Raw genomic sequence first — 13,145 nt, forward strand, 5'->3', positions numbered from 1 at the left:
TCCACATACCGGATCTTTGCTATTTTCAGAACACTGTGCTCTAATTGCTGGCACACAGATTGCCAAAACTGTGAGCCTCGGATGCCTTGGCAGATCTTCCAAAGAAAGATAATAAAAATTTATAGAAAGGAAGTAAGGAATAAAAGAACACTATTATAATACAAAAAGAACAACTCAATATTATGACCTTCACTTTCTTGTTTGCATTTGCCTAGGAAACTTTTGGCCATCAAAAGTTTCTGAATCAAGAAAAGAATCTAAAAAAGAATGATATAAGTATATGTATTTATAATTGAATCACTTTGCTGTATACCTGAAACTAACACAACATTGTAAATCAACTACACTCTAATATAATTAAAATATTAAAAAAGTTTCTGAATCACTTTGGGATGTGTCTTTTGTATGCAGTAGAGTTGGGTTTTCCTTTTTGTTAAAGTCTTTTTAAAAAGTAAGTGAGCTTAATTCATTTTCTTTATATGACAGCTTTTTTTTTTTTTCTCACATTCCCCCCCCACCCCACGCTTTATAACTTAAAAACACTTTTATTGTTTGGGCTCTTCTTTCTTTTGTGTTCGTTTCTTCTGATAATTTGGAATATTAAATTATTTTACTATGGTTACTGTTATAGAATATGTAACTTATACAGTAGCTGTAATTCTGTTTCTTTAGGAATGAATTCCCTGCTGTGAGCAATAATTAGATCAATATACTTTTCTTCTTCTGCCTTCCCGTCCTTCACTCCCTTTGTTTGTACTTATTATCTTTTTGTTTTTAATTTTTTAGTGTAGTTGATTTACAGTGTTGAGTCTGGTGTATAGCAAAGTGATTCAGTCATACGTATATATAATCTTTTTCACATTCGTTTTCAAGATATTGAATGTAGTTCCTTGTGCTATACAGTAGTACCTTGTTGTTTATCTTATTATCTTTCTTAATATTTACCTTTGTACTGTTCAGTAGTTTTATAAGCTCCTTACTGGTTAATCAGTTTTCAATGATGTGTGTGAGTCTCCACCTGTAGAAGGTGAGGAAATCATACCTGAACTTCCTTTTCCCTCCCAATGAACAATACGTATTTTTACGTCGTTAGATTTTATAATGTATTCATTATCTTTTAACTATAATCCTCATATTGTTTTTAGTTTTACTTCATCAGTTAGAGAGATTCAGTGATCAGAGTTAGTAGTTTGTCCACTCATCTCTTGGTTGGCTGACTTTTTTATTTTAGTATTTTTTATTTTCATAAAAGGCTCATGAGAACAATATTTTCTAGTTTTTTCCTCACCCCCACCCCTACCCAATCTTCACTAGTTTTTAAAAACATTTATTTAGTGAGAGGTACTACCCAATTCACCTTTTTAAAGTGTACAATTCAGTAGTTTTTAGTAGATTCACAAAGTTGTGTAACTATGACTCCAATCACATACAAAGGAAAACAAAAGCACAGCCACAGCAACCCCGGCCAGGGTTAGGGACAGGAGCCCCCAATCCAGGAAATGTTCATGATGAAAGAATACACACCCGCTGAGCTTATGGATATAGGTGCTAAATTCCAGCCAAAGGCCAGGGAAAGTTACCAGGCACGGTTGGTGCAGCCGTGGGATATGAGCAGCTATGGTTTCTTTGACTGGGCAGGAAGCAGAGAAGATGAACAACATCAGACACTCTACCCTCCGACAGCGCCTGCGTGGTGCTGGGCTTGGCGGGAGGGTCCAGGTCCTCACTCCCTTATAGATTGGCTTATTCTCTCCTGCGGGGAGGCTTGCCCAATGACTGGGCATATGGGACCCTGGAAATGTATAGATGAGGTACAACAAATTCTTAGGGAGTTGGGAATGAGACAGGCAGTCTATGCCCCTGTCTTTGAAGGCCCTGATTGAGCCACATTCACTGCAGGAATGAGTTAAGATGCTCTCGTCTGCCCCCACCACCTGGAGTGGGATGGGATAGCCATGCTGAGCCCAGTTGTGGCACAAGATATTTATTTAAAGAAAAAAAAATTTTTTTTTTTTGGCCACACTGTGAGGCATGCGGGATCTTAGGTCCCCTGCCAGGGATCGAACCCATGCCCCCTGCATTGGGAGTTGCCTGGGGAGGGGGGGCATAAGGAGATAGGAGAAGATGTCCATAAACCGCACTGCCTGGGTATTTTACGCCCCGCCCATAGTGCTTTCAGCCACCCAGGATGCCTGGTAAAAAAGCCAGATAGTTCACGTGGATGACGCTGGACAACCGAGAATTGAACAAGGTAGCGCTTCCCATCTGTGGGGCTGAGCCTCACATCACCACCATCCTAGACACCTTGGCCATGGTCCTGGGAGTGCATGGACAGTAGCATGGACAGTATGCACTGTACAGGAGTCCAGTACACGTGGTAAATGAGTACTTATCAAATGCCTTTATCAGTTCTCCCCTGGCCACTGAGTCACAAGATCAATTTGTCTTCACCTGGGAGGGACAACAGGGAACCTTTCAAGTGCTCCCCGAGGCTACCTGCACATATGTCATGGGATGGTAGCCCCAAACCTGTCCCTGTTCTCCTTCCCCACCCCAGTAAAATGGGCCCATTACATGGATGGTTAATGTTAACATGTGGAGACTTGCCTCTGGTGCAGGACACTCTGCAGGCTTTGTTGGAACACCTGTGAGGGAGTTGGGCAGTGAACCCACAGAAAATTCAAGGCCCAAGCACAGCTGTAAGGTTTTTGGAGTCGTTCGGTCGAGTGAGAGGCGTGTTGTCCCAGAAGCTGTGTTGGGTAAGATGCAAGCCTATACAACCCCTAAGAATATAAAGGAGATGTGAGGCTTTGCAGGGATTTGGGGGTTTTAAGAGGACTTTTATTCCCCACCTGGCACAGTGCCTCCACCTCTATGCTTCCAGGTAAAGAAAGGTACGCATGGGACTGGGGATCCGAGCAGCAAACTACTTTTTTTTTTTTTTTTTTTGCGGTACGTGGGCCTCTCGCTGTTGTGGCCTCTCCAGTTGTGGAGCACAGGCGCTGGACGTGCAGGCTCAGCAGCCATGGCTCACGGGCCCAGCCGCTCCGCGGCATGTGGGATCTTCCCGGACCGGGGCACGAACCCATGTCCTCTGCATCAGCAGGCGGACTCTCAACCACTGCGCCACCAGGGAAGCCCAGCAAACTACTTGTGAGAAGGCAAAATACTAGTGAAGCAGCTCTGGGTATCGCCTGAGTAGGGCGGTCATTTGAGTTAGATGTGTCTGTGACACCAGAAGGCATGGGTCAGACACTGGGGCAGAGACAAGGGAAGGGGATAGTGCCCCTAGGATTTTGGTCCCAGCTCTGGAAGGGGGCAGAAACCCCATATACCCCCACAGAGCAGCAGCTCCTAGCAGTGTACACATGCTCCTCCAGGTGGATCTCTCGGGGACTAAACCGCAGCCGCCAATGGCCAGAACTCAGAGTAGTTTGACTGGTGACCATGAGCCCTGGTTGTTAGCCCTTTGTGCTGGGCTGTTCTAAAGAGATTAACCCTGTGGCTTGGGCAAGGGGAAGCCAAGGGGTGGATGATTCATGAGTGGGCACTTATGGGGTCAGGATGTGTGAAGGGACGTTTTGGTTCACCTGCAAGAGCCTGAGGCAGTCCTCACTGTTTCCCACATCCCAGCTCCTAAGGCATTGACACACCCTGGCAATCATGAAGCTGATGCCCTAGCTTGGATATGAGCCCTAGCAACTGACACTTCAGTAGATACAGTAGATTGGGTACCACAGCAGAAAGAGTGGCCACCTCAGTGCAGGTGGGGTGGTGTATCATCAAGGATGCTGGATTGCCCTTGAAATACAGTGACTTGGATAATGCAGTAACAGCATAGCCTGAGAGTTCTAAACAACACCCAGGGCAACCACCGAAAGAGTCTGGGGCCACCACTAGAATTCCAGTTGGTGAGGGATTGGCAAAATGATTATATCAGCCTTCTCCCTCCGAGTGGGGGCTCTAAACCGGCCCTGGTTTGTATGCACACTGTGTCTGGCTTAACCCAAGTTTTCCCTGTCTCCTTGCAAACCAGGTGCCACCATTAGTGGATTAGAGAAGCTGAGTGCCATGTATGGACACCCTTGTTGAACAGACAGTGATCGGGAGTCACGTTTCAAAGGTCATGATGTGGAAGACTGGGCGAAAGAACGTAACGTTGAATGGAGGATCCATCTCCCCTATAACCTGCAAGTAGCAGGGTTGGTAAAAATAATGAAATTAATATTTAATAAATAGCAGATTAAATTACTAACAGGTAAAAACCACCTTGGCTGGGTGGACTAAAGTACTGTTTAATCAGTTAATACATTTAAATGATTTTACATATTGAAATGATCAACCAGTAAGGCCCGATGCCCCACATGCCAGAGTGGGGACCCCTGTCAAGACACCCAACACAGTAAAGGGGTGAAAGTGGTGGGAGACAGGCATTGCCCTGACTGTCACCGTGGATCAATGTGCTATGCTGTAGAGAATACCAAGCGGCATCATGCCTGGGAAAGGCATTATCTACTGGAATTTGCGATGAGATATCCCACCAGGATGGGTGAATTACTTCACACCCTTGGGGGAGGAGCAACTACTCAGTCTCCACTGGGATCCCATTGTCCTGCTACAAGCTGGACCTGTTGAAACTCTCAGTACCTGGAATGGAACACACACCACTGAGGGGAGAAGGTGGGGCTCCTGGTCTGGCATATCCGGCCCCCAGCCCATCTGACAGTGCCTCCCCCACCCAGATGGGCCCCCAGCCCATCTGACAGTGCCTCCCCCACCCAACTTGTACGGTATGTACAACCAGGTCAAGTTCCTAAAGCTGCCAGCCTCCCTCCCCGCAAGACCAGGTGGGCACGTTCTGTTTCCTACATATAGAATCATTTGGCTGCTGACTTTGTTCCCTCCATGGTCCTGGAGGACATTATAGCCCTTACTGAATTCACCCAGCAAGGCTTAAGTGACAACAAACAGAGCTTGTCCTTACTGAACGCTGAAACATCTCTAAAGAGAAAGGCTGTCCTCCAAAAAAGAAGGGTCTTGAACATTATTACTGCCTTACAAGGAGGCATCTGTGCCATTATCCAAACAGAACATCGTGTGTTCATACCTAGTGAGCCTGCCAGTGTGCCGTCTTATTAAATCACATGAAGACACAAGTGAACACCCTGAGTGATCCGACCCCCCAACCTAGGGGACTTAGTAAATCAGTGGTTTAGATCATGGGGTTCTTTGTGTTTTGACCCAAGATCTGGACCTGGACAATCAGAAGCTCCTCACCCACCCCACTCCCAACCTGTGCTTGGAATATACACTCTCCCCACTGTTCTCAAAGTGGGAGCCGTTTTCAAGGACGCAACCTTGAGAGAGCAATATGCTGCTGAGACCGTCTAGACAGTGACTGAACCCAGGTAAGGCCTGTATAGAAACTTTTAAGATTTGGCAAGTGGGTGCAGAAAACTACTCATCTTGTGAGCAGCCCAACACAAGCCTGGGTAAGTTCCCTTGCTCATTAGAACTGCCACCTACCAATCTGGAGTGGTCTGCCTCTTTCTTCAGTCTCTCCTTGCCCTGCGTGTATGGGGGTTAGTTTTCGAACCAAAAAGAAAACTGGTCCATTTCATCTGGGTTATCAAATTTGTGGGCATAGAGTTGTTCTTAGTATTCCTTTATAATCTTTTTAATGTCCAGGGGATCTGTAGTGATGTCTCCTCTTTCGTTTCTATGTTAGTAGCTTGTGTCCTTCCTCTTTTTTTCTTAGTGAGCCAGGCTAGAGTCTTATCGACTTGATTGATCTTTTCAAAGAACTAGATTTCGGTTACATTGGTTTTTCTCTCTTTTTTAAAATTTCAATTTATTTTTTATATCCTTGGCTGTGTTGGGTCTTCGTTGCTGCGCCTGGACTTTCTCTAGTTGTGGTGAGCAGGCGCTAATCTTCGTTACGGTGCACGGGCTTCTCATTGTGGTGGCTTCTCTTGTTGCAGAGCACGGGCTCTAGGTGTGAGGGCTTCAGCAGTTGCAGCATGCCAGCTCCAGTAGTTGTGGCGTGTGGGCCCTAGGGCATGCGATCTTCAGTAGTTGTGGCTCGCAGGCTCTAGAGCGCAGGCTCAGTAGTTGTGGCGCACGGGCTTAGTTGCTCCGCAGCATGTGGGATCTTCCTGGACCAGGGATCGAACCCGTGTCCCCTGCATTGGCAGGCGGATTCTTAACCACTGTGCCACGAGGGAATTCCTGATTTTTCTCTCTTGATTTCCTGTTGTCAATTTCATTGACTTCTTTAATTCTTATTGTTTCTTTTCTTCTGCTGACTCTGGATTTAATTTGCTCTTTTTTTTTTTTAGCTTCCTAAGGTGGAAACTTAGATGATTAATTTTAGATCTTCTTTTCTAATATATGCATTCAATGCTATACATTTCCACCTAAGCACTGCTTTCACTGCATTCCACAAATTTTGAAAAGTTGTGTTTTCATTTTCATTTAGTTCAAAATATTTTAAAGTTTCTCTTGAGATTTCTTCTTTGTCTTGTGTTATGTAGGAGTGTGTTGTTTAATCTCCACATAGTTTGATGTTTTTCCAGTTATCTTTCTATTAGTGATTTCTACTTTAATTCCATTGTCATCTGAGAGCAGACATTGTATGATTTCTATTTTAAATTTGTTCAGGTGTGTTGTATTGCCCAGGATGTAGTCTATCTTGGCAAATGTTCCATGTAAACTTGAGAAGAAGTAGTTTGCTTTTTATAGTCTCATCAACAACGGACTCATTTCAAACCCATTAAATTAAATTTCCTGTAGTATAAAGTATAAGAATGGTACTGGCCTAGTTATATTTTTTAAATATGGTATTCATTCACATCATAAAAGTGGAACTGAATTGTAAAAACAATACCCAGGAATGAAAAGTGTGACACAAAAGCTACCTATAACAGTTATTTAGTAATCCATCATATGTACCACAAGCCAAGTTTTCTAGACATCTGTGTGTTTAGTATATGTTTTGTCTTAAATTTTACTTTTGAATAAAATGCACACTTTAACAAATTCACCAAGACAAGTCATGCTGTAGCTACTTAAAACTGTAGTTAGAGAATAGAACTATTAAAACTCCTAAGCATAGTCTTTAAGGTCACCAACAGGGAAAAACCAGTTTTAATTTCTAAAACATTCCTAAGGTTTGGAGCCAAAAACATTTACTAGCATGGTTCGAGGTGGAAGTTGATCTAGATATCAGGATTGAAACTCAGCAAGAACTGAAGTTCTCCAAAGCCAAAAGAAGACTTGTGCATTAATTTCTTAAACAGATGAACAAAAACAAATAAACCTTAAGAGCAAATTTGTACTTACAAATACATACTCTTACAAAAGCAACTTTTCCAACCAGAAAACAAAGACAAAAAACCAAAAAACCAAAAAAACCCCAAAAAACCAAGAGCTTGGAAGCAGCAAGAGTATAACTAACAGGAAGTGAAAACTGAGTGACAGCTTGTGGTCTGAGAAACTCAACAAATAGTTCTTTCAGTTCCATTAGCTGTGGCCCAAAGCTTCAATCATGTTTTAGGTGAGTGTTTACTGTTCAGTATTCTGTTGGCATTATAAGTAGCAGGCCAGTAGCACCCTCTGTATTTATAGGAAAGCAATAGTTGTTCCTGGCCTGACTGTATGGGGTAGACTAGTGTTAACAGAACTTCCTAATATAACAGACTTTAGGAAGAAGACTGAGTAAAAGAAGAAATAAATGCCAGGGAAAAGTGAGATTCAGTTTCCTTGAGTTGATATCATTTTGTTGAACCTTCAGAAATGTCCTCAAGCTGACCTGGTCTTCCTTATATGCAATCCTCAGAAATCTATTGCCACGTGAGAAATATTTGTACAAGCTTTCTGTGAGTTTTGTTTTGTTTTTTGATTTTTTGTTTTGTTTTTGTTTTTGTTTCTGCAGTACGCGGGCCTCTCACTGCTGTGGCCTCTCCCATTGCGGAGCACAGGCCCCGGACGCGCAGGCTCAGTGGCCATGGCTCACGGGCCCAGCCGCTCCGCGGCGTGTGGGATCCTCCCGGACCAGGGCACGAACCCGCATCCCCTGCATCGGCAGGCGGACTCCCAACCACTGCGCCACCAGGGAAGCCCTGTGAGTCTTTTTTTTAGCTCATAAATCTATAAATGGTGGCATTCATTTCTCTAACTTAAGGTGAGCATTCCTCCTAAGAGGATAAATCCCATACTTAAATTAAATAGGGTGTTAGTCCTCATAAGAAAGAAAGTGATGGCAATAATATCAAGTCATACTGCCCCCAGAAACTGGCAAATTCTTGTTCTCTCCCTCCCTCCCCCACCCCACACTTTCTTTTCTCAGTCTAGAGTGTTTGCATTAAATCATAAACCTTATAATGGATTTATAGAAACGGTGGTAATAAAATAAAACTGTCAAAATGAAAGTTAAGAACAGAACTGGCTGCCACTTGAAATGGCATCTTATGATCTTAGATTCCTGAATAGTGTGAGCTAGGCACTCGATTCTATCCTAGGAATCACTATGGATACGTGAAACAAACAAGGAAGGAGAGATGAGCCGGGCTGACGGAGGGGGATATTAATTAATGGAAAAAACTTCACAAGGAACAAATTTCACATGGAAACAGAAGTTTCAAAAACTATATTGAAAACATTTTACCCATGACATTCCTGTATCATAAACATACTACAGACACACAGATAGCCAACAGGTACATGAAAACGTGCTCAACATCACTTACCATCAGGAAAATGCAAATCCGAACCACAATGAGATACCACTTCACACCTGCTATAATGGCTATTATCAAAAAGACAAGAAACAACAAGTGTTGGAGAGGATGTGGAGAAGAGGGATCCCCTGTGCACTCTTGGTGGGAATGTAAATTGGTGCAATCACTATGGAGAACAGTATGGAGGATCCTCAAAAAATCAAAAGTAGGTCTACCATAGTAAATGGATCTAGTGGATCTAGCATTTCCACTGTTGGGTATTTATCAAAGGAAAAAAACCCACTAACTTGAAAAGGTACCTGCACCCTCATATTCATTGCAGCATTATTTACAATAGCCAAGACATGGAAAGAAACTGAATGTCCATCAATGGATGAATGGAAAAGGAAACGTGGTATATATATACACAATCTAATATTATTCAGCCATACAAAGAAGGGAATCCCAACATTTGTAACAACGTGGATGGACCTCGAGGGCATTATGCTAAGTGAAATAACTCAGACAGAAAATGACAAGTACTGTATGATCTCACTTATATGTGGAATCTAAAACAAAACCAAAGCTCACTGAAACAGAGAACAGATTGGTGTAGTTCCTTATAAATTTTAGAACTTTTGGTTCTATTTTGTGGAAAACATCGTTGGGGTTTTGACAGGGATTGCACTGAATCTGCACATTGCTTCAGGTAGTATGAACTTTTTTTTTTTTGCGGTACGCGGGCCTCTCACTGTTGTGGCCCCTCCCGCTGCGGAGCACAGGCTCCGGACGCGCAGGCTCAGCGGCCATGGCTCACGGGCACAGCCGCTCCGCGGCATGTGGGATCTTCCCAGACCGGGGCACGAACCCGTGTCCCCTGCATCGGCAGGCGGACTCTCAACCACTGCGCCACCAGGGAAGCCCTTGTTGAGAGGTTTTTAAAAACTCTTAAGTTGTTGAGTTTTGTCAAGTGCTTTTCCTGCGTCTAATGAGATGACCATATGATTTTTATCTTTCATTTTGTTAATGTGGTGTATCATGTTGATTTGCAGATATTGAACCATTCTTGCATCCCTAGAATAAATCCCACTTTATCATGGTGTGTGGTACTTTTAATGTAATGTTGAATTTGGTTTGCTAACATTTTGTTTCTTATTCGTTGAACAATAAACATTTGAATCTGATAGTGTGGCAACTCCGGAAATCAGATTCTCCTTCCCTAGAGTCTGCCGGGTTTTTTGTTTTGTTTTTGTTTATTTTTTGATCATTGTGGTCTGTGTCTGTGCCAAGGATCAGAATAATGTGCAGATTAAGGTCTTCTCAGGTCTTTTTTAATCCTTCCCCTGGGCATGCATGGCCACTTTCTAATTTTCCCCATATATGCAGTAGTTTCTGAATGTCCTAGTCTTTAATGTCCGAATCCCAAAAGGGGAGAAGGCAAAAAATGAAGGGGGAGAGGGGTGTTGGCCCTTTAAATCACCCAGAAGTCATTTCAGATGGAGGGGGAAGTTCTTGCAAGAATGGAGGGGGAGGTGCAACTACAGTGGCTATCTACCTGTTTTCCTGCACTTATGTGATCAGAAGCAGCAATCAGTGAATTAGAACATAGATCCCTGATATTTGTACATAGTCCTTTTTGCCTACCACAAGCTATGTGCAAGCAACTCCTGGAACACATGCATAGCTACCTGCTATGTGGCTGGAGGTGTTGAATGGGTACCTGCTACTGTGCTAAAATTGACCAAAATTAACTGAAATTTGCAATTTACCATCCAGGTCTTCCCCTGGAAGTTTCAAGTCTTCAACAGACTCTAGAATTCTGAAATAGTTACATCAGACAGATTCTGCTAATGCAATTGTTGTCTTGGTGGGGAGATGGATTCCTGGTGTGTCCTAGCCCACAACCTCCCCAGAATCCTCCTCTAAATTATTTTTTAATTACCTTCAAAAACCATCATATAGGGCTTCCCTGGTGGCGCAGTGGTTGAGAGTCCACCTGCCGATGCAGGGGACACGGGTTCGTGCCCCGGTCCGGGAAGATCCCACATGCCGCGGAGCGGCTGGGCCCGTGAGCCATGGCCACTGAGCCTGCGCGTCCGGAGCCTGTGCTCCGCAACGGGAGAGGCCACAACAGTGAGAGGCCCGCGTACCGCAAAAAAAACCCCAAACAAACAAACAAAAAAACATCACATAGTCTCCAAGTTGTCAAAGGTAAACAAAGCCAGACATTAAAGGGGTAAGGACAGATTTTAATCCATAATATACTATTGCCATAGGAAAAAGAGTCCAGCATAAAGTGAACTCTACTTCGAGTTGCACAGAAGTGACATTTTAAAGGCAGAGTAAGGGTGTAGGCAAGAGGTCAGGCAAGGGCTCAGCAGTGTTGGGAAAGTGAAAAATTACAAAAAGAGGTGAGTGGTCCACATGAAACCCATCCCGATTTGCTACCTGGCACTTATAAATTTAGGCTCCTACCCTCCATAAAGGCTAGGAGACAGGAGCCCTGTCTTCAGGTGTTGGCTGGAACAAAGAGTAAGGTCTTCTGACAGCCTTGAGTTTTCTTAGGCAAGCACTTTAAGGAGGGCTGGGGTCATCATGGGGTTGGGGCCTTGAGCGGTTAGAAACTATGGTAGTATCTGTTCAAGTCTTTATAGTTCAGGGTTGAGGCTTAGTGAGGAGGGGGACTCAGAGGAGCCAGGCTAGAGTTTGGTCAAGGAGATAATGTTTGTCAAAGGAAAAAAGGAAAAACTACAGATACAGCCAAAGTGGCCTGACAATCATTCCCAACCTTAATTCATTCATGCTTCTCTGAGCTAAACTTACCCCTATTATTGGAGTAGGTGGGCCTCCTTCCAAAGTTTGAATGCACTTACGTATGTATGTGTGTGTGTGTGTGTGTGTGTGTGTGTGTGTATGTGTGTGTGTGTGTGTGTGTGTGTATTCATAGGAGACATACATGTGTGCGTTTTAAGAAAGCTGTTTCTACTGGTTTCACTGAACAAGACGTTCCAAGAGTCTTGCCATGATGGTACCATTATTTTTTATTTGAACGTGGTAGCCTATAGTGTGATTTGTCCATAGTCATTCTAGTTTCCTATGGAGGGTAATTTGGGTTGTTTCCAATTTCTATCGGAAATGCGACAAACTGGATGGCAATAAACACTCTCATGAATGCCTCCTTGAAGTGCTTCTTGAACACAGAGACGGAAAGGTGGAATTACTGGGTCCTCGAGCATGCATTTAAAATTTTAACAGATGCCACCAAATTGCCTTTCTTTAAAAAAAAAATTTATTTATTTGGCCGTGCCAGGTCTTAGTTGTGGCACATGGGATCTTCGGTGCGGCATGTGGGATCTTTAGTTGTGGACTGTAGACCATTTAGTTTACTGCATGCAGGCTCTTAGTTGTGCCATGCCGGATCTAGTTCCCTGCTCAGGGTTCGAACCTGGGCCCCCTGCATTGGGAGCTCAGAGTCTTAACCGCTGGACCACAAGGTAAGTCCCCAAATTGCCTTTTTAAACCAGCACAACCCCTTTACACTCCCACCAGCTGGGTAAGAGTGTTTATTTTTCCACTTTTCCTAACACTGGATAGAATCAGAGTTCCTAATACTTGCTCATCTGCTGGTCCAAGCTAGTCATTTTGTTTGATTGTTTCCACTAGCCATCTGTGTTTCCTTCTCTGGGACCTGGCCCAAGTCCTCAGATATTGAAATGACTTCTGATGGAATTCTGCATTGTTCCCTGGTATTGGTGGTGGGGTCATAGCCCCAGAGTCATGCTAAGGGCAGGATGGAGACGGGGAAGAGTGAGTGGCAGAGGGAGTGAAGAAGAACAAGTTTTCATCTCTCCCCGCCCCCTGCAGCTGGGAATGAAACTAAGGAGAGGCCCCAGAGTCCAGCGTCCAAGGTCTTGGCCAAGCATATTCTCTGTCCAGTTTTTCTAGTTCTTGGCTGGGGGCAAGGGAAGGGCAGAGCAGGGCAATGTCCTGGGAACTGCTGTGAGTGGGCCAGGCAGGCTGCGGGTGGAGCTCTTCCGGGCTGACACTTCCTGGGCTTGTCTTATCTTCTAGAAAGTCCTTTCTTCCTGCAGCAGTGCCAGATACAGGGAGAAGGGGGGAACAGCGGGGCAAAGGGCGGTACAAAGGTAAAGCTACCTATGCTCAGCCCTCACACCCAGCAGGGCAGATAACTTCCAGCTGGGTGCTACTGCGCACATCGTGCTGGCTGGCTCTGCACTGCTATACCCCGTGCGCTGGCGCTGGTCCTGCTTCCAGCCTGCTCTGCACCAGACCCATGCAGCTGCTCAAGGTCCTCTGCCTCCTCTGGATGCTCAAGGTCTCCCTGGGGGCCACAGGTGAGGGAGCGAGGTGGGGGAGGGTTGGGGAGACCCTCCTGATGTTCCGGGACAGGGGTGTGTGTGTGGGGCG

At 44.5% G+C, this 13,145-nt stretch overlaps 1 protein-coding gene across 1 annotated transcript in view; it reads left to right on the forward strand.

The window, feature by feature from the left end:
* The first annotated feature begins 12,749 nt into the window (after positions 1–12,749).
* The window catches only part of MUC12 (mucin 12, cell surface associated), a 49,109-nt gene continuing 48,713 nt past the window's right edge, over positions 12,750–13,145 (forward strand). The window contains exon 1 of the mRNA XM_067705806.1: positions 12,750–13,072. Coding sequence (XP_067561907.1) covers positions 13,012–13,072 — 61 coding nt within the window. The 5' untranslated portion in view covers positions 12,750–13,011. The remainder of the gene's footprint in view (positions 13,073–13,145) is intronic.

The sequence above is a fragment of the Pseudorca crassidens genome, chromosome 15 (genome assembly GCF_039906515.1).
Source record: "Pseudorca crassidens isolate mPseCra1 chromosome 15, mPseCra1.hap1, whole genome shotgun sequence".
NCBI lineage: Eukaryota > Metazoa > Chordata > Mammalia > Artiodactyla > Delphinidae > Pseudorca > Pseudorca crassidens.